Below are 19,322 nucleotides of genomic sequence, written 5' to 3'. Positions count from 1 at the left end.
TGTACGTGTGGAGTTCCCGCCCTCCTGGCGTTGCTGGGCAGGCGGAGCCGTGTAGCAACGAATTTTGACCTGGGGCCCCGTGATCCAATCACAGACGAGTACTCAATCAAGCTCCGCCCAGGTTGGCCCGGCCGTGTTCCCGCCCTCTGGATAGGAATGACCAACGGGGGCGTTACCTGGGGGCGTGTCAGAGCTCGAGCTCGAACCATTTTAAAAAAGACCCGACGTCTCCAGTCGCTGCTCCAGCCCCCAAACAACAACAAGAACCGAGCCACAGTCTGCTTCAGCCACAACAACAAAACACAGAAAAGTGATCCAGAGTCTGCTTCAGCCTGCAGCCGGCCGTCCACACAAGTGAGTACAGCTGGCCCGGGGTCTCGTTCATCACGGTTATCACAATGAACGGCCTCTGATTTACTCTGCAGAATCCTGTCATAAAACGGTCCGTGAAGAAAGATGGACAAACGGGGATAAAATGGCCGCTGCTCGGATCAGAACGTGTCGGGTCGTCATACGTGTTCTTCTGTCTGAACCCGTCTGTTGGTCTCTCTGTGGACTGTTACGTGTCGTTGTAAACACGAAACGCCCATTAAAGAGTGTGACTGCAGGACATAGCCGGGTCCCGTCCACGCAACGCTGACCTCTCCAGAGCATAGACGGGCCCTACGTTGTAAATGCGTAGCTGAGCGTTCTGAGCAGATTTACGTTGCAAACACACGCGTTTCTGATAAAAACGTCTCTGTGGTTGAACGGTGGTGTATATAACTATATGATATATAGTTATATATACATATATGTAACTAGTCTGTTGTGTGTTCTAAACGGTGTGTGATTTTAAACATGGTGTTTTTCTCCGTCTGCTAGCTAACGTTAGCATGCTGCTAGCGGAGGGGGATGGGCCGACTAGCCCCGCAGAAGGGCGGGAAAGCAAATGGTGGCTCATTGTTCTGTGGGGGCTAGCCTGTTAGCACGGCTAAGCTAACTGCAGCAGTAGTCATTGTTCTGTGGGGGCTAGCCTGTTAGCACGGCTAAGCTAACTGCAGCAGTAGTCATTGTTCTGTGGGAGCTAGCCTGTTTGCACGGCTAAGCTAACTGCAGCAGTAGTCATTGTTCTGTCGGAGCTAGCCTGTTAGCACGGCTAAGCTAACTGCAGCAGTCAATGGACGCCCATAGAAGACGCGGCTAGCTTTAGACTTCGTTCATCTCTACGGCTCATAGAGCTCCATTCACAGGCGGAGCGGAGGGACCGGGCGGAGCGGCTTGGAGGCACCGTCCCGGACCAGAAGAGGGTCCGGTCTGGCTCGGTGTGGTTCGTGGGCCTCCTCGATTCTCGGATGATAAAATGGACCCCACTTTGTTCTCTTTGTTATTCACAATCAGCGCGTGAGACCAGCCGTTATTTAACGGACATTTAACGGAGACTTCCTATTGGACGACGGACAGAGTGGACGTGATCTTTAAAAACGAGTATTAATAAAATAAACATTATAATTAATAAACACGAGTATTAATAAAATAAAAATTATTATTAATAAACACGAGTATTAATAAAATTAACATAATTAATAAACACGAGTATTAATAAAATAAACAAGAGTATTAATGAAATAAAAATTATTATTAATGAACATGTTTAATTTTATTAATGCTTATTAATACTCATGGTTATTGATAAACATGTTTAATACTCATGTTTATTAATAAACATGTTTATTAATAAAATAAACACAAGTATTTATGAAATAAACATTATTAATAAACACGAGTATTAATGAAATAAACATGTTTATTAATAATCATGAGTATTAATAAAAGTTATTAACACATTAAGAGCAGAACCAGACGTGGTAAAGGGTCGTTCCACACAGATGGTTTTGAACGTTTTAAATCTTATTGATCTATTTGTCGTTTATAGGTTTGTTTAGTTCGACTATGAAACATATTGATTTATTGACTGATCATAAACCCTTTTATCCACATAGTGTATCAATAGTTATTACGTCACAATGATCTGTCTATTAAACGTTTATTACTGATGAACATGAGGCGTGGACCTCTTTGTTTTGATGGAGCGTTAAGTTATTAATGACTGACTTTATTTGTAACAGACGATGTGATAATAATACATATTCTGTTTCTAAGTCCATGAGAACTGATCCGTTGTGTTGTTTTAACGTCTACCCGTCCTCTCGTCTCCGTCCCTCAGGGCGCCAGTATGATGCGTAAAGACGTCAACAAGCCGAAGGGGAAGACGTCGGCGTACGCCTTCTTCGTCCAGACGTGTCGGGAAGAACACCGCAAGAAACACCCGGAGCAGTCCGTCAACTTCGCTGAGTTCTCCAAGAAGTGCTCCGAGAGATGGAAGGTGAGACGGGTGGAAGGGTAGACAGACAGGTGAGACGGGGACAGGTGAGACGGATAGATAAAGTGAAACAGGGACAGGTGGACGGGTAGACAGACAGGTGAGACAGGGACAGGTGAGATGGATAGATAGACAAGTGAGACAGGGACAGGTGGACAGGTAGACGGACAGGTGAGACAGGGACAGGTGAGACGGGTAGACAGACAGGTGAGACAGGGACAGGTGAGACGGATAGATAGACAAGTGAGACAGGGACAGGTGGACGGGTAGACAGACAGGTGAGACGGGTAGACAGACAGGTGTATACACATAACTATATAACTGTTAATGTCAGTATATAAACATAATTAATAATATATCTGTTAATGTATAATGTCTAATCCTAACCCATATTAATATATATTAATGTGTTGATGTCCTTTCAGTCTGTGACTGCTGGAGATAAGAAGTGTTTCGAGGACATGTTAATGTATTACTATCAGTGTGTGTGTGTGTGTGTGTGTGTATGTGTATATATATATATATATATATATATATATATATATATATATATATATATATATATATATATATATATATATATATATATATATATTAATAACGTGTATTAATGTTCTTTCAGTCTCTGACTGCTGGAGATAAGAAGTGTTTCGAGGACATGGCGAAGGCCGATAAGGTTCGTTACAACAATGACATGAGAGACTACATCCCCCCCAAAGGGTTCGGGAAGAGGGGCCGCAAGAAGAAGGACCCCAACGCCCCCAAGAGACCCCCGTAAGAGTTCACACCTCCAGACCGGCGTACCCGACCGAGCCTCCGTCCCGCTCCGCCCGTCTAACCCTCAACGCCCGTCTGTGTGTTGCAGGTCTGCGTTCTTTGTGTTCTGCAGCGAGTACCGACCCAGTGTGAAGCAGCAGTACCCGGGTCTGTCTATAGGAGACTGTGCCAAGAGGCTGGGAGAGATGTGGAGCAAACAGACCCAGTCTGACAAAGTGCCCTACGAGGAGAAGGCCCAGAAACTACGGGAGAAATACGACCGGGTGAGTGGCTCTGAGGGGGAGACGGGTAGAAGGGCGTGATACGAGTAGAGAGAGGGGTGAGACGGGTAGAAGGGCATGAGACGGGTAGAAGGGCGTGATAAGAGTAGAGAGAGGGGTGAGACGGGTAGAAGGGCGTGAGACGGGTAGAAGGGCGTGATAAGAGTAGAGAGGGGTGAGATGGGTAGAAGGGCGTGAGACGGGTAGAGAGGGGTGATACGAATAGAGAGAAGGGTAGAAGGGGGTGAGAGGGGTAGAGAGGTGTGAGATGGGTAGAAGGGCGTGAGACGGGTAGAGAGAGGGGTGAGACGGGTAGAAGGGCGTGAGGCAGGTAGAGAGAGGGGTGAGGTGGGTAGAAGGGCGCGATAGGAGTAGAGAGAGGGGTGAGACGGGTAGAAGGGCGCGATAAGAGTAGAGAGAGGGGTGAGACGGGTAGAGAGGGGTGATACGAGTAGAGAGAAGGGTAGAAGGGGGTGAGACGGGAAGAGAGGTGTGAGACGGGTAGAGAGGGGTGAGACGGGTAGAAGGGCGTGAGACGGGTAGAGAGGGGTGATACGAGTAGAGAGAAGGGTAGATGGGGGTGAGAGGGGTTGAGAGGTGTGAGACGAGTAGAGAGAAGGGTAGAAGGGGGTGAGAGGGGAAGAGAGGTGTGAGACGGGTAGAAAGGCGTGAGACGGGTAGAAGGGCGTGAGACGGGTAGAAGGGCGTGAGGCAGGTAGAGAGAGGGGTGAGGCGGGTAGAGGGTAGTGGATGTGTCCACTCAGCTTTAACATCATTTTCATTATTAGACTGTAAACATCAGTCGTTACCACTTGTTTGAAGCGGTGTTGTTACACAAACGGTAACGAAACTGTTATTACCGCTTGTGACTGTGTTATGATGTGTTATTACCGTGTTATGAACGTGTTATTACCGTGTTATGAACGTGTTATGACTGTACAGTAAAGGGACTCTGAAGCTCAATGCCCGTCTGTCCTACAGGACATGGTGGCGTACCGCGGCGGTGGAACAACATATGCCAGGAACCCTGGATCCTCAGCTCAGGGAGGACAGGAAGAGGAGGATGATGAGGGAGAGGACGACGATGATGATGACGATGATGACGAGTAGAGAGGAGTGTGTGTGTGTGTGTGTGTGTGTGTGTGTGTGTGTGTGTGTGTGTGTGTGTGTGTGTGTGTGTGTGTGTGTGTGTGTGTGTGTGTGTGTGTGTGTGTGTGTGTGTGTGTGTGTGTGTGTGTGTGTGTGTGTGTGTGTGTTCATCAGATGTTAAACTGTTGAACTACAGTACAGTAACGCCCACCCCCCCACTGTTACCATGGTTACCCCAGCACCCTCCCGTCCCCCACTCCCCCGTGTGGTACCATGGAAACCTAAGCCCCCCTTCCTGCTCTTCATCGTCACGACGATGATGATGATGATGTTGTTGTTTTTTTTTATTTTCTTACTGGAGGTTTATTGATGTTTTTCTGTTCTTTGTTCACCGTCAGTGTAGAAACTTTTATAATAAAAGACCACCTGAGGAAACATGTCTCTGAGTCTTCTTCTGTCCTCTGTCTGTCCACCTGAGGAAACAACTCGTCTCGGTCTCTTCTTTAGTGTTTACTGTCTGTCCACCTGACTGTCCCCCGTCTGTCCTGCCCTTGGACCCTGACCCTTATGTTTACGCACAGCTGTCCCTCATCGTGTTGACATTGGAGAGTCTGACGTGGTTCTGAGCTACAGATCGGAGATTATCTTCTCACGTTACGTAACATTGTGATGTAACACTCTCCTCTGGACTAAAGAAAGGTGACATCACAACACTACCACACAAAGAGGGCGTGGCTTATGACGCAACGTCAATACAAGAAATGAATCATGTGGCAGGTTGTAGTCTTTGAACCAGGACGTGTTGCAGGTTGTAGTCTTTGAACCAGGACGTGTTGCAGGTTGTAGTCTTTGAACCAGGACGTGTTGCAGGTTGTAGTCTTTGAACCAGGACGTGTTGCAGGTTGTAGTCTTTGAACCAGGACGTGTTACGGGTTGTAGTCTTTGAACCAGGACGTGTTACAGGTTGTAGTCTTTGAACCAGGACGTGTTACGGGTTGTAGTCTTTGAACCAGGGCGTGTTACGTGTTGTAGTCTTTGAACCAGGACGTGTTGCGGGTTGTAGTCTTTGAACCAGGACGTGTTGCGTGTTGTAGTCTTTGAACCAGGGCGTGTTACGTGTTGTAGTCTTTGAACCAGGACGTGTTGCGGGTTGTAGTCTTTGAACCAGGACGTGTTGCGTGTTGTAGTCTTTGAACCAGGACGTGTTACGTGTTGTAGTCTTTGAACCAGGACGTGTTGCGGGTTGTAGTCTTTGAACCAGGACGTGTTGCGGGTTGTAGTCTTTGAACCAGGACGTGTTGCGGGTTGTAGTCTTTCAACCAGGACGTGTTGCAGGTTGTAGTCTTTGAACCAGGACGTGTTGCAGGTTGTAGTCTTTGAACCAGGACGTGTTGCAGGTTGTAGTCTTTCAACCAGGACGTGTTGCAGGTTGTAGTCTTTGAACCAGGACGTGTTGCAGGTTGTAGTCTTTGAACCAGGACGTGTTACAGGTTGTAGTCTTTGAACCAGGACGTGTTGCAGGTTGTAGTCTTTGAACCAGGACGTGTTGCAGGTTGTAGTCTTTGAACCAGGACGTGTTGCAGGTTGTAGTCTTTGAACCAGGACGTGTTGCGGGTTGTAGTCTTTGAACCAGGACGTGTTGCGGGTTGTAGTCTTTGAACCAGGACGTGTTGCGGGTTGTAGTCTTTGAACCAGGACAGGTTACGGGTTGTAGTCTTTGAACCAGGACAGGTTACGGGTTGTAGTCTTTGAACCAGGACATGTTACGGGTTGTAGTCTTTGAACCAGGACAGGTTACAGGTTGTAGTCTTTGAACCAGGACGTGTTGCAGGTTGTAGTCTTTGAACCAGGACGTGTTGCAGGTTGTAGTCTTTAAACCAGGACGTGTTACAGGTTGTAGTTTTTGAACCAGGACGTGTTGCAGGTTGTAGTCTTTGAACCAGGACGTGTTGCAGGTTGTAGTCTTTGAACCAGGACAGGTTACAGGTTGTAGTCTTTGAACCAGGACGTGTTGCAGGTTGTAGTCTTTAAACTAGGACGTGTTGCAGGTTGTAGTCTTTGAACCAGGACGTGTTACAGGTTGTAGTTTTTGAACCAGGACGTGTTGCAGGTTGTAGTCTTTGAACCAGGACGTGTTACGGGTTGTAGTCTTTGAACCAGGACAGGTTACAGGTTGTAGTCTTTGAACCAGGACGTGTTGCAGGTTGTAGTCTTTAAACCAGGACGTGTTACAGGTTGTAGTTTTTGAACCAGGACGTGTTGCAGGTTGTAGTCTTTGAACCAGGACGTGTTGCAGGTTGTAGTCTTTGAACCAGGACAGGTTACAGGTTGTAGTCTTTGAACCAGGACGTGTTGCAGGTTGTAGTCTTTAAACCAGGACGTGTTGCAGGTTGTAGTCTTTAAACCAGGACGTGTTACAGGTTGTAGTTTTTGAACCAGGACGTGTTGCGGGTTGTAGTCTTTGAACCAGGACGTGTTACGGGTTGTAGTCTTTGAACCAGGACGTGTTACGGGTTGTAGTCTTTGAACCAGGACGTGTTACGGGTTGTAGTCTTTGAACCAGGACGTGTTACGGGTTGTAGTCTTTGAACCAGGGCGTGTTACGTGTTGTAGTCTTTGAACCAGGACGTGTTGCGGGTTGTAGTCTTTGAACCAGGACGTGTTGCGTGTTGTAGTCTTTGAACCAGGGCGTGTTACGTGTTGTAGTCTTTGAACCAGGACGTGTTGCGGGTTGTAGTCTTTGAACCAGGACGTGTTGCGTGTTGTAGTCTTTGAACCAGGACGTGTTACGTGTTGTAGTCTTTGAACCAGGACGTGTTGCGGGTTGTAGTCTTTGAACCAGGACGTGTTGCGGGTTGTAGTCTTTGAACCAGGACGTGTTGCGGGTTGTAGTCTTTGAACCAGGACGTGTTACGTGTTGTAGTCTTTGAACCAGGACGTGTTGTGGGTTGTAGTCTTTGAACCAGGACGTGTTGCGGGTTGTAGTCTTTGAACCAGGACGTGTTGCGGGTTGTAGTCTTTGAACCAGGACGTGTTGCGTGTTGTAGTCTTTGAACCAGGACGTGTTGCGGGTTGTAGTCTTTGAACCAGGACGTGTTACGGGTTGTAGTCTTTGAACCAGGGAGTGTTACGGGTTGTAGTGTTTGAACCAGGACGTGTTGCGGGTTGTAGTCTTTGAACCAGGGAGTGTTACGGGTTGTAGTGTTTGAACCAGGACGTGTTGCGGGTTGTAGTCTTTGAACCAGGACGTGTTGCGGGTTGTAGTTTTTGAACCAGGACGTGTTGCGGGTTGTAGTCTTTGAACCAGGACGTGTTGCGTGTTGTAGTCTTTGAACCAGGACGTGTTGCGGGTTGTAGTCTTTGAACCAGGACGTGTTGCGGGTTGTAGTCTTTGAACCAGGACGTGTTACGGGTTGTAGTCTTTGAACCAGGGCGTGTTACGTGTTGTAGTCTTTGAACCAGGGAGTGTTGCAGGTTGTAGTCTTTGAACCAGGACGTGTTACAGGTTGTAGTCTTTGAACCAGGACAGGTTACAGGTTGTAGTCTTTGAACCAGGACATGTTACAGGTTGTAGTCTTTGAACCAGGACAGGTTACAGGTTGTAGTCTTTGAACCAGGACGTGTTGCAGGTTGTAGTCTTTGAACCAGGACGTGTTGCAGGTTGTAGTCTTTAAACCAGGACGTGTTACAGGTTGTAGTTTTTGAACCAGGACGTGTTGCAGGTTGTAGTCTTTGAACCAGGACGTGTTGCAGGTTGTAGTCTTTAAACCAGGACGTGTTGCAGGTTGTAGTCTTTAAACCAGGACGTGTTACAGGTTGTAGTTTTTAAACCAGGACGTGTTGCAGGTTGTAGTCTTTGAACCAGGATGTGTTGCAGGTTGTAGTCTTTGAACCAGGACGTGTTGCAGGTTGTAGTCTTTGAACCAGGACGTGTTGCAGGTTGTAGTCTTTGAACCAGGACGTGTTGCAGGTTGTAGTCTTTGAACCAGGACGTGTTGCAGGTTGTAGTCTTTGAACCAGGACGTGTTGCAGGTTGTAGTCTTTGAACCAGGACGTGTTACAGGTTGTAGTCTTTGAACCAGGACGTGTTGCGGGTTGTAGTCTTTGAACCAGGACGTGTTGCGGGTTGTAGTCTTTGAACCAGGACGTGTTACGGGTTGTAGTCTTTGAACCAGGACGTGTTGCGGGTTGTAGTCTTTGAACCAGGACGTGTTACGGGTTGTAGTCTTTGAACCAGGACGTGTTGCGGGTTGTAGTCTTTGAACCAGGACGTGTTGCGTGTTGTAGTCTTTGAACCAGGACGTGTTGCGTGTTGTAGTCTTTGAACCAGGACGTGTTGCGGGTTGTAGTCTTTGAACCAGGACGTGTTGCGGGTTGTAGTCTTTGAACCAGGACGTGTTACGGGTTGTAGTCTTTGAACCAGGGCGTGTTACGTGTTGTAGTCTTTGAACCAGGGAGTGTTGCAGGTTGTAGTCTTTGAACCAGGACGTGTTACAGGTTGTAGTCTTTGAACCAGGACAGGTTACAGGTTGTAGTCTTTGAACCAGGACATGTTACAGGTTGTAGTCTTTGAACCAGGACAGGTTACAGGTTGTAGTCTTTGAACCAGGACGTGTTGCAGGTTGTAGTCTTTGAACCAGGACGTGTTGCAGGTTGTAGTCTTTAAACCAGGACGTGTTGCAGGTTGTAGTTTTTGAACCAGGACGTGTTGCAGGTTGTAGTCTTTGAACCAGGACGTGTTGCAGGTTGTAGTCTTTAAACCAGGACGTGTTGCAGGTTGTAGTCTTTAAACCAGGACGTGTTACAGGTTGTAGTTTTTAAACCAGGACGTGTTGCAGGTTGTAGTCTTTGAACCAGGACGTGTTGCAGGTTGTAGTCTTTGAACCAGGACGTGTTGCAGGTTGTAGTCTTTGAACCAGGACGTGTTGCAGGTTGTAGTCTTTGAACCAGGACGTGTTGCAGGTTGTAGTCTTTGAACCAGGACGTGTTGCAGGTTGTAGTCTTTGAACCAGGACGTGTTACAGGTTGTAGTCTTTGAACCAGGACGTGTTGCGGGTTGTAGTCTTTGAACCAGGACGTGTTGCGGGTTGTAGTCTTTGAACCAGGACGTGTTACGGGTTGTAGTCTTTGAACCAGGACGTGTTGCGGGTTGTAGTCTTTGAACCAGGACGTGTTACAGGTTGTAGTCTTTGAACCAGGACGTGTTGCGGGTTGTAGTCTTTGAACCAGGACGTGTTACGGGTTGTAGTCTTTGAACCAGGACGTGTTGCGGGTTGTAGTCTTTGAACCAGGACGTGTTACGGGTTGTAGTCTTTGAACCAGGGAGTGTTACGGGTTGTAGTGTTTGAACCAGGACGTGTTGCGGGTTGTAGTCTTTGAACCAGGACGTGTTGCGGGTTGTAGTTTTTGAACCAGGACGTGTTGCGGGTTGTAGTCTTTGAACCAGGACGTGTTGCGGGTTGTAGTCTTTGAACCAGGACGTGTTACGGGTTGTAGTCTTTGAACCAGGGCGTGTTACGTGTTGTAGTCTTTGAACCAGGACGTGTTGCGGGTTGTAGTCTTTGAACCAGGACGTGTTGCGGGTTGTAGTCTTTGAACCAGGACGTGTTACGGGTTGTAGTCTTTGAACCAGGGCGTGTTACGTGTTGTAGTCTTTGAACCAGGGAGTGTTGCAGGTTGTAGTCTTTGAACCAGGACGTGTTACAGGTTGTAGTCTTTGAACCAGGACAGGTTACAGGTTGTAGTCTTTGAACCAGGACATGTTACAGGTTGTAGTCTTTGAACCAGGACAGGTTACAGGTTGTAGTCTTTGAACCAGGACGTGCTGCAGGTTGTAGTCTTTGAACCAGGACGTGTTGCAGGTTGTAGTCTTTGAACCAGGACGTGTTGCAGGTTGTAGTCTTTGAACCAGGACGTGTTGCGGGTTGTAGTCTTTGAACCAGGACGTGTTGCGGGTTGTAGTCTTTGAACCAGGACGTGTTACGGATTGTAGTCTTTGAACCAGGACAGGTTACGGGTTGTAGTCTTTGAACCAGGACATGTTACAGGTTGTAGTCTTTGAACCAGGACAGGTTACAGGTTGTAGTCTTTGAACCAGGACGTGTTGCAGGTTGTAGTCTTTGAACCAGGACGTGTTGCAGGTTGTAGTCTTTGAACCAGGACAGGTTACAGGTTGTAGTCTTTGAACCAGGACGTGTTGCAGGTTGTAGTCTTTAAACTAGGACGTGTTGCAGGTTGTAGTCTTTGAACCAGGACGTGTTACAGGTTGTAGTTTTTGAACCAGGACGTGTTGCAGGTTGTAGTCTTTGAACCAGGACGTGTTACGGGTTGTAGTCTTTGAACCAGGACAGGTTACAGGTTGTAGTCTTTGAACCAGGACGTGTTGCAGGTTGTAGTCTTTGAACCAGGACGTGTTGCGGGTTGTAGTCTTTGAACCAGGACGTGTTGCGTGTTGTAGTCTTTGAACCAGGGCGTGTTACGTGTTGTAGTCTTTGAACCAGGACGTGTTGCGGGTTGTAGTCTTTGAACCTGGACGTGTTGCGTGTTGTAGTCTTTGAACCAGGACGTGTTACGTGTTGTAGTCTTTGAACCAGGACGTGTTGCGGGTTGTAGTCTTTGAACCAGGACGTGTTGCGGGTTGTAGTCTTTGAACCAGGACGTGTTGCGGGTTGTAGTCTTTGAACCAGGACGTGTTACGTGTTGTAGTCTTTGAACCAGGACGTGTTGCGGGTTGTAGTCTTTGAACCAGGACGTGTTGCGGGTTGTAGTCTTTGAACCAGGACGTGTTGCGGGTTGTAGTCTTTGAACCAGGACGTGTTGCGTGTTGTAGTCTTTGAACCAGGACGTGTTGCGGGTTGTAGTCTTTGAACCAGGACGTGTTACGGGTTGTAGTCTTTGAACCAGGGAGTGTTACGGGTTGTAGTGTTTGAACCAGGACGTGTTGCGGGTTGTAGTCTTTGAACCAGGACGTGTTGCGGGTTGTAGTCTTTGAACCAGGACGTGTTACGTGTTGTAGTCTTTGAACCAGGACGTGTTGCGGGTTGTAGTCTTTGAACCAGGACGTGTTGCGGGTTGTAGTCTTTGAACCAGGACGTGTTGCGGGTTGTAGTCTTTGAACCAGGACGTGTTGCGTGTTGTAGTCTTTGAACCAGGACGTGTTGCGGGTTGTAGTCTTTGAACCAGGACGTGTTACGGGTTGTAGTCTTTGAACCAGGGAGTGTTACGGGTTGTAGTGTTTGAACCAGGACGTGTTGCGGGTTGTAGTCTTTGAACCAGGACGTGTTGCGGGTTGTAGTTTTTGAACCAGGACGTGTTGCGGGTTGTAGTCTTTGAACCAGGACGTGTTGCGTGTTGTAGTCTTTGAACCAGGACGTGTTGCGGGTTGTAGTCTTTGAACCAGGACGTGTTGCGGGTTGTAGTCTTTGAACCAGGACGTGTTACGGGTTGTAGTCTTTGAACCAGGGCGTGTTACGTGTTGTAGTCTTTGAACCAGGGAGTGTTGCAGGTTGTAGTCTTTGAACCAGGACGTGTTACAGGTTGTAGTCTTTGAACCAGGACAGGTTACAGGTTGTAGTCTTTGAACCAGGACATGTTACAGGTTGTAGTCTTTGAACCAGGACGTGTTACAGGTTGTAGTTTTTGAACCAGGACGTGTTGCAGGTTGTAGTCTTTGAACCAGGACGTGTTGCAGGTTGTAGTCTTTGAACCAGGACAGGTTACAGGTTGTAGTCTTTGAACCAGGACGTGTTGCAGGTTGTAGTCTTTAAACTAGGACGTGTTGCAGGTTGTAGTCTTTGAACCAGGACGTGTTACAGGTTGTAGTTTTTGAACCAGGACGTGTTGCAGGTTGTAGTCTTTGAACCAGGACGTGTTACGGGTTGTAGTCTTTGAACCAGGACAGGTTACAGGTTGTAGTCTTTGAACCAGGACGTGTTGCAGGTTGTAGTCTTTAAACCAGGACGTGTTACAGGTTGTAGTTTTTGAACCAGGACGTGTTGCAGGTTGTAGTCTTTGAACCAGGACGTGTTGCAGGTTGTAGTCTTTGAACCAGGACAGGTTGCAGGTTGTAGTCTTTGAACCAGGACGTGTTACAGGTTGTAGTCTTTGAACCAGGACGTGTTGCAGGTTGTAGTCTTTGAACCAGGACGTGTTACAGGTTGTAGTCTTTGAACCAGGACGTGTTGCAGGTTGTAGTCTTTGAACCAGGACGTGTTGCGGGTTGTAGTCTTTGAACCAGGACGTGTTGCGGGTTGTAGTCTTTGAACCAGGACGTGTTGCGGGTTGTAGTTTTTGAACCAGGGAGTGTTGCGGGTTGTAGTCTTTGAACCAGGACGTGTTACGGGTTGTAGTCTTTGAACCAGGACGTGTTGCGGGTTGTAGTCTTTGAACCAGGACGTGTTGCGGGTTGTAGTCTTTGAACCAGGACGTGTTACGGGTTGTAGTCTTTGAACCAGGACGTGTTGCGGGTTGTAGTCTTTGAACCAGGACGTGTTACGGGTTGTAGTCTTTGAACCAGGACGTGTTACGGGTTGTAGTCTTTGAACCAGGACGTGTTACGGGTTGTAGTCTTTGAACCAGGGCGTGTTACGTGTTGTAGTCTTTGAACCAGGACGTGTTGCGGGTTGTAGTCTTTGAACCAGGACGTGTTGCGGGTTGTAGTCTTTGAACCAGGACGTGTTACGGATTGTAGTCTTTGAACCAGGACAGGTTACAGGTTGTAGTCTTTGAACCAGGACATGTTACAGGTTGTAGTCTTTGAACCAGGACAGGTTACAGGTTGTAGTCTTTGAACCAGGACGTGTTGCAGGTTGTAGTCTTTGAACCAGGACGTGTTGCAGGTTGTAGTCTTTGAACCAGGACAGGTTACAGGTTGTAGTCTTTGAACCAGGACGTGTTGCAGGTTGTAGTCTTTAAACTAGGACGTGTTGCAGGTTGTAGTCTTTGAACCAGGACGTGTTACAGGTTGTAGTTTTTGAACCAGGACGTGTTGCAGGTTGTAGTCTTTGAACCAGGACGTGTTACGGGTTGTAGTCTTTGAACCAGGACAGGTTACAGGTTGTAGTCTTTGAACCAGGACGTGTTGCAGGTTGTAGTCTTTGAACCAGGACGTGTTGCGGGTTGTAGTCTTTGAACCAGGACGTGTTGCGTGTTGTAGTCTTTGAACCAGGGCGTGTTACGTGTTGTAGTCTTTGAACCAGGACGTGTTGCGGGTTGTAGTCTTTGAACCAGGACGTGTTGCGTGTTGTAGTCTTTGAACCAGGACGTGTTACGTGTTGTAGTCTTTGAACCAGGACGTGTTGCGGGTTGTAGTCTTTGAACCAGGACGTGTTGCGGGTTGTAGTCTTTGAACCAGGACGTGTTGCGGGTTGTAGTCTTTGAACCAGGACGTGTTACGTGTTGTAGTCTTTGAACCAGGACGTGTTGCGGGTTGTAGTCTTTGAACCAGGACGTGTTGCGGGTTGTAGTCTTTGAACCAGGACGTGTTGCGGGTTGTAGTCTTTGAACCAGGACGTGTTGCGTGTTGTAGTCTTTGAACCAGGACGTGTTGCGGGTTGTAGTCTTTGAACCAGGACGTGTTACGGGTTGTAGTCTTTGAACCAGGGAGTGTTACGGGTTGTAGTGTTTGAACCAGGACGTGTTGCGGGTTGTAGTCTTTGAACCAGGACGTGTTGCGGGTTGTAGTTTTTGAACCAGGACGTGTTGCGGGTTGTAGTCTTTGAACCAGGACGTGTTGCGTGTTGTAGTCTTTGAACCAGGACGTGTTGCGGGTTGTAGTCTTTGAACCAGGACGTGTTGCGGGTTGTAGTCTTTGAACCAGGACGTGTTACGGGTTGTAGTCTTTGAACCAGGGCGTGTTACGTGTTGTAGTCTTTGAACCAGGGAGTGTTGCGGGTTGTAGTCTTTGAACCAGGACGTGTTACAGGTTGTAGTCTTTGAACCAGGACATGTTACAGGTTGTAGTCTTTGAACCAGGACAGGTTACAGGTTGTAGTCTTTGAACCAGGACGTGTTGCGGGTTGTAGTCTTTGAACCAGGACGTGTTGCGGGTTGTAGTCTTTGAACCAGGACGTGTTGCGGGTTGTAGTCTTTGAACCAGGACGTGTTGCAGGTTGTAGTCTTTGAACCAGGACGTGTTGCAGGTTGTAGTCTTTGAACCAGGACGTGTTGCAGGTTGTAGTCTTTGAACCAGGACGTGTTACAGGTTGTAGTCTTTGAACCAGGACGTGTTGCAGGTTGTAGTCTTTGAACCAGGACGTGTTACAGGTTGTAGTCTTTGAACCAGGACGTGTTGCAGGTTGTAGTCTTTGAACCAGGACGTGTTGCGGGTTGTAGTCTTTGACCCAGGACGTGTTACGGGTTGTAGTCTTTGAACCAGGACGTGTTGCGGGTTGTAGTCTTTGAACCAGGACGTGTTGCGGGTTGTAGTTTTTGAACCAGGGAGTGTTGCGGGTTGTAGTCTTTGAACCAGGACGTGTTACAGGTTGTAGTCTTTGAACCAGGACGTGTTGCAGGTTGTAGTCTTTGAACCAGGACGTGTTGCGGGTTGTAGTCTTTGAACCAGGACGTGTTACGGTTTGTAGTCTTTGAACCAGGACGTGTTGCGGGTTGTAGTCTTTGAACCAGGACGTGTTACGGGTTGTAGTCTTTGAACCAGGACGTGTTACGGGTTGTAGTCTTTGAACCAGGACGTGTTACGGGTTGTAGTCTTTGAACCAGGGCGTGTTACGTGTTGTAGTCTTTGAACCAGGACGTGTTGCGTGTTGTAGTTTTTGAACCAGGACGTGTTGCAGGTTGTAATCTTTGAACCAGGACGTGTTGCGGGTTGTAGTCTTTGAACCAGGTCGTGTTACGGGTTGTAGTCTTTGAACCAGGGCGTGTTACGTGTTGTAGTCTTTGAACCAGGACGTGTTGCGGGTTGTAGTCTTTGAACCAGGACGTGTTGCGGGTTGTAGTCTTTGAACCAGGACGTGTTACGGGTTGTAGTCTTTGAACCAGGGCGTGTTACGTGTTGTAGTCTTTGAACCAGGGAGTGTTGCAGGTTGTAGTCTTTGAACCAGGACGTGTTACAGGTTGTAGTCTTTGAACCAGGACAGGTTACAGGTTGTAGTCTTTGAACCAGGACATGTTACAGGTTGTAGTCTTTGAACCAGGACAGGTTACAGGTTGTAGTCTTTGAACCAGGACGTGTTGCAGGTTGTAGTCTTTGAACCAGGACGTGTTGCAGGTTGTAGTCTTTAAACCAGGACGTGTTACAGGTTGTAGTTTTTGAACCAGGACGTGTTGCAGGTTGTAGTCTTTGAACCAGGACGTGTTGCAGGTTGTAGTCTTTAAACCAGGACGTGTTGCAGGTTGTAGTCTTTAAACCGGACGTGTTACAGGTTGTAGTTTTTGAACCAGGACGTGTTGCAGGTTGTAGTCTTTGAACCAGGACGTGTTGCGGGTTGTAGTCTTTGAACCAGGACGTGTTACGGGTTGTAGTCTTTGAACCAGGGCGTGTTACGTGTTGTAGTCTTTGAACCAGGACGTGTTGCGGGTTGTAGTCTTTGAACCAGGACGTGTTGCGGGTTGTAGTCTTTGAACCAGGACGTGTTGCGGGTTGTAGTCTTTGAACCAGGGCGTGTTACGTGTTGTAGTCTTTGAACCAGGGAGTGTTGCAGGTTGTAGTCTTTGAACCAGGACGTGTTACAGGTTGTAGTCTTTGAACCAGGACAGGTTACAGGTTGTAGTCTTTGAACCAGGACATGTTACAGGTTGTAGTCTTTGAACCAGGACAGGTTACAGGTTGTAGTCTTTGAACCAGGACGTGTTGCAGGTTGTAGTCTTTGAACCAGGACATGTTACAGGTTGTAGTTTTTGAACCAGGACGTGTTGCAGGTTGTAGTCTTTGAACCAGGACGTGTTGCAGGTTGTAGTCTTTGAACCAGGACAGGTTACAGGTTGTAGTCTTTGAACCAGGACGTGTTGCAGGTTGTAGTCTTTAAACCAGGACGTGTTGCAGGTTGTAGTCTTTAAACCAGGACGTGTTACAGGTTGTAGTTTTTGAACCAGGACGTGTTGCAGGTTGTAGTCTTTGAACCAGGACGTGTTGCAGGTTGTAGTCTTTGAACCAGGACGTGTTGCAGGTTGTAGTCTTTGAACCAGGATGTGTTGCAGGTTGTAGTCTTTGAACCAGGACGTGTTGCAGGTTGTAGTCTTTGAACCAGGACGTGTTACAGGTTGTAGTCTTTGAAACAGGACGTGTTGCAGGTTGTAGTCTTTGAACCAGGACGTGTTACAGGTTGTAGTCTTTGAACCAGGACGTGTTGCAGGTTGTAGTCTTTGAACCAGGACGTGTTGCGGGTTGTAGTCTTTGAACCAGGACGTGTTGCGTGTTGTAGTCTTTGAACCAGGACGTGTTGCGGGTTGTAGTCTTTGAACCAGGACGTGTTGCGGGTTGTAGTCTTTGAACCAGGACGTGTTACGGGTTGTAGTCTTTGAACCAGGGCGTGTTACGTGTTGTAGTCTTTGAACCAGGGAGTGTTGCAGGTTGTAGTCTTTGAACCAGGACGTGTTACAGGTTGTAGTCTTTGAACCAGGACAGGTTACAGGTTGTAGTCTTTGAACCAGGACATGTTACAGGTTGTAGTCTTTGAACCAGGACAGGTTACAGGTTGTAGTCTTTGAACCAGGACGTGTTGCAGGTTGTAGTCTTTGAACCAGGACGTGTTGCAGGTTGTAGTCTTTAAACCAGGACGTGTTACAGGTTGTAGTTTTTGAACCAGGACGTGTTGCAGGTTGTAGTCTTTGAACCAGGACGTGTTGCAGGTTGTAGTCTTTGAACCAGGACAGGTTACAGGTTGTAGTCTTTGAACCAGGACGTGTTGCAGGTTGTAGTCTTTAAACCAGGACGTGTTGCAGGTTGTAGTCTTTAAACCAGGACGTGTTACAGGTTGTAGTTTTTGAACCAGGACGTGTTGCAGGTTGTAGTCTTTGAACCAGGACGTGTTGCAGGTTGTAGTCTTTGAACCAGGACAGGTTACAGGTTGTAGTCTTTGAACCAGGACGTGTTGCAGGTTGTAGTCTTTAAACCAGGACGTGTTGCAGGTTGTAGTCTTTAAACCAGGACGTGTTACAGGTTGTAGTTTTTGAACCAGGACGTGTTGCAGGTTGTAGTCTTTGAACCAGGACGTGTTGCAGGTTGTAGTCTTTGAACCAGGACGTGTTGCAGGTTGTAGTCTTTGAACCAGGACGTGTTGCAGGTTGTAGTCTTTGAACCAGGACGTGTTGCAGGTTGTAGTCTTTGAACCAGGACGTGTTGCAGGTTGTAGTCTTTGAACCAGGACGTGTTGCAGGTTGTAGTCTTTGAACCAGGACGTGTTACAGGTTGTAGTCTTTGAACCAGGACGTGTTGCAGGTTGTAGTCTTTGAACCAGGACGTGTTACAGGTTGTAGTCTTTGAACCAGGACGTGTTACAGGTTGTAGTCTTTGAACCAGGACGTGTTGCAGGTTGTAGTCTTTGAACCAGGACGTGTTACAGGTTGTAGTCTTTGAACCAGGACGTGTTGCGGGTTGTAGTCTTTGAACCAGGACGTGTTACGGGTTGTAGTCTTTGAACCAGGACGTGTTGCGGGTTGTAGTCTTTGAACCAGGACGTGTTGCGGGTTGTAGTTTTTGAACCAGGACGTGTTACGGGTTGTAGTCTTTGAACCAGGACGTGTTGCGGGTTGTAGTCTTTGAACCAGGACGTGTTACGGGTTGTAGTCTTTGAACCAGGACGTGTTGCGGGTTGTAGTCTTTGAACCAGGACGTGTTGCGGGTTGTAGTTTTTGAACCAGGGAGTGTTGCAGGTTGTAGTCTTTGAACCAGGACGTGTTACAGGTTGTAGTCTTTGAACCAGGACAGGTTACAGGTTGTAGTCTTTGAACCAGGACATGTTACAGGTTGTAGTCTTTGAACCAGGACAGGTTACAGGTTGTAGTCTTTGAACCAGGACGTGTTGCAGGTTGTAGTCTTTGAACCAGGACGTGTTGCAGGTTGTAGTCTTTAAACCAGGACGTGTTACAGGTTGTAGTTTTTGAACCAGGACGTGTTGCAGGTTGTAGTGTTTGAACCAGGACGTGTTGCGGGTTGTAGTCTTTGAACCAGGACGTGTTGCGGGTTGTAGTTTTTGAACCAGGACGTGTTGCAGGTTGTAGTCTTTGAACCAGGACGTGTTGCGGGTTGTAGTCTTTGAACCAGGACGTGTTACGGGTTGTAGTCTTTGAACCAGGGCGTGTTACGTGTTGTAGTCTTTGAACCAGGACGTGTTGCGGGTTGTAGTCTTTGAACCAGGACGTGTTGCGGGTTGTAGTCTTTGAACCAGGACGTGTTACGGGTTGTAGTCTTTGAACCAGGGCGTGTTACGTGTTGTAGTCTTTGAACCAGGGAGTGTTGCAGGTTGTAGTCTTTGAACCAGGACGTGTTACAGGTTGTAGTCTTTGAACCAGGACAGGTTACAGGTTGTAGTCTTTGAACCAGGACATGTTACAGGTTGTAGTCTTTGAACCAGGACAGGTTACAGGTTGTAGTCTTTGAACCAGGACGTGTTGCAGGTTGTAGTCTTTGAACCAGGACGTGTTGCAGGTTGTAGTCTTTAAACCAGGACGTGTTACAGGTTGTAGTTTTTGAACCAGGACGTGTTGCAGGTTGTAGTCTTTGAACCAGGACGTGTTGCAGGTTGTAGTCTTTAAACCAGGACGTGTTGCAGGTTGTAGTCTTTAAACCGGACGTGTTACAGGTTGTAGTTTTTGAACCAGGACGTGTTGCAGGTTGTAGTCTTTGAACCAGGACGTGTTGCGGGTTGTAGTCTTTGAAC

At 47.7% G+C, this 19,322-nt stretch overlaps 1 protein-coding gene across 1 annotated transcript; it reads left to right on the top strand.

The window, feature by feature from the left end:
• Positions 1-202: 202 nt before the first annotated feature.
• Positions 203-4,923, top strand: LOC137874364 (high mobility group protein B2-like). Its single transcript, XM_068713007.1, has 5 exons — positions 203-354; positions 2,207-2,365; positions 2,985-3,136; positions 3,228-3,402; positions 4,381-4,923. The coding sequence occupies exons 2-5, from the start codon at positions 2,216-2,218 to the stop codon at positions 4,507-4,509; spliced, it is 606 nt and encodes a 201-aa protein (XP_068569108.1). The 5' UTR covers positions 203-354; positions 2,207-2,215; the 3' UTR covers positions 4,510-4,923.
• Positions 4,924-19,322: the final 14,399 nt, after the last annotated feature.

This window comes from Cebidichthys violaceus, unplaced genomic scaffold (assembly GCF_023349555.1).
Source record: "Cebidichthys violaceus isolate CVI_PGR_0920_01 unplaced genomic scaffold, fCebVio1.0.p SCAF_19, whole genome shotgun sequence".
Taxonomy (NCBI): Eukaryota; Metazoa; Chordata; class Actinopteri; order Perciformes; family Stichaeidae; genus Cebidichthys; species Cebidichthys violaceus.
Note: the sequence above shows the minus strand (reverse complement) of the source record. Positions and strands in the feature narration are given on the sequence as shown.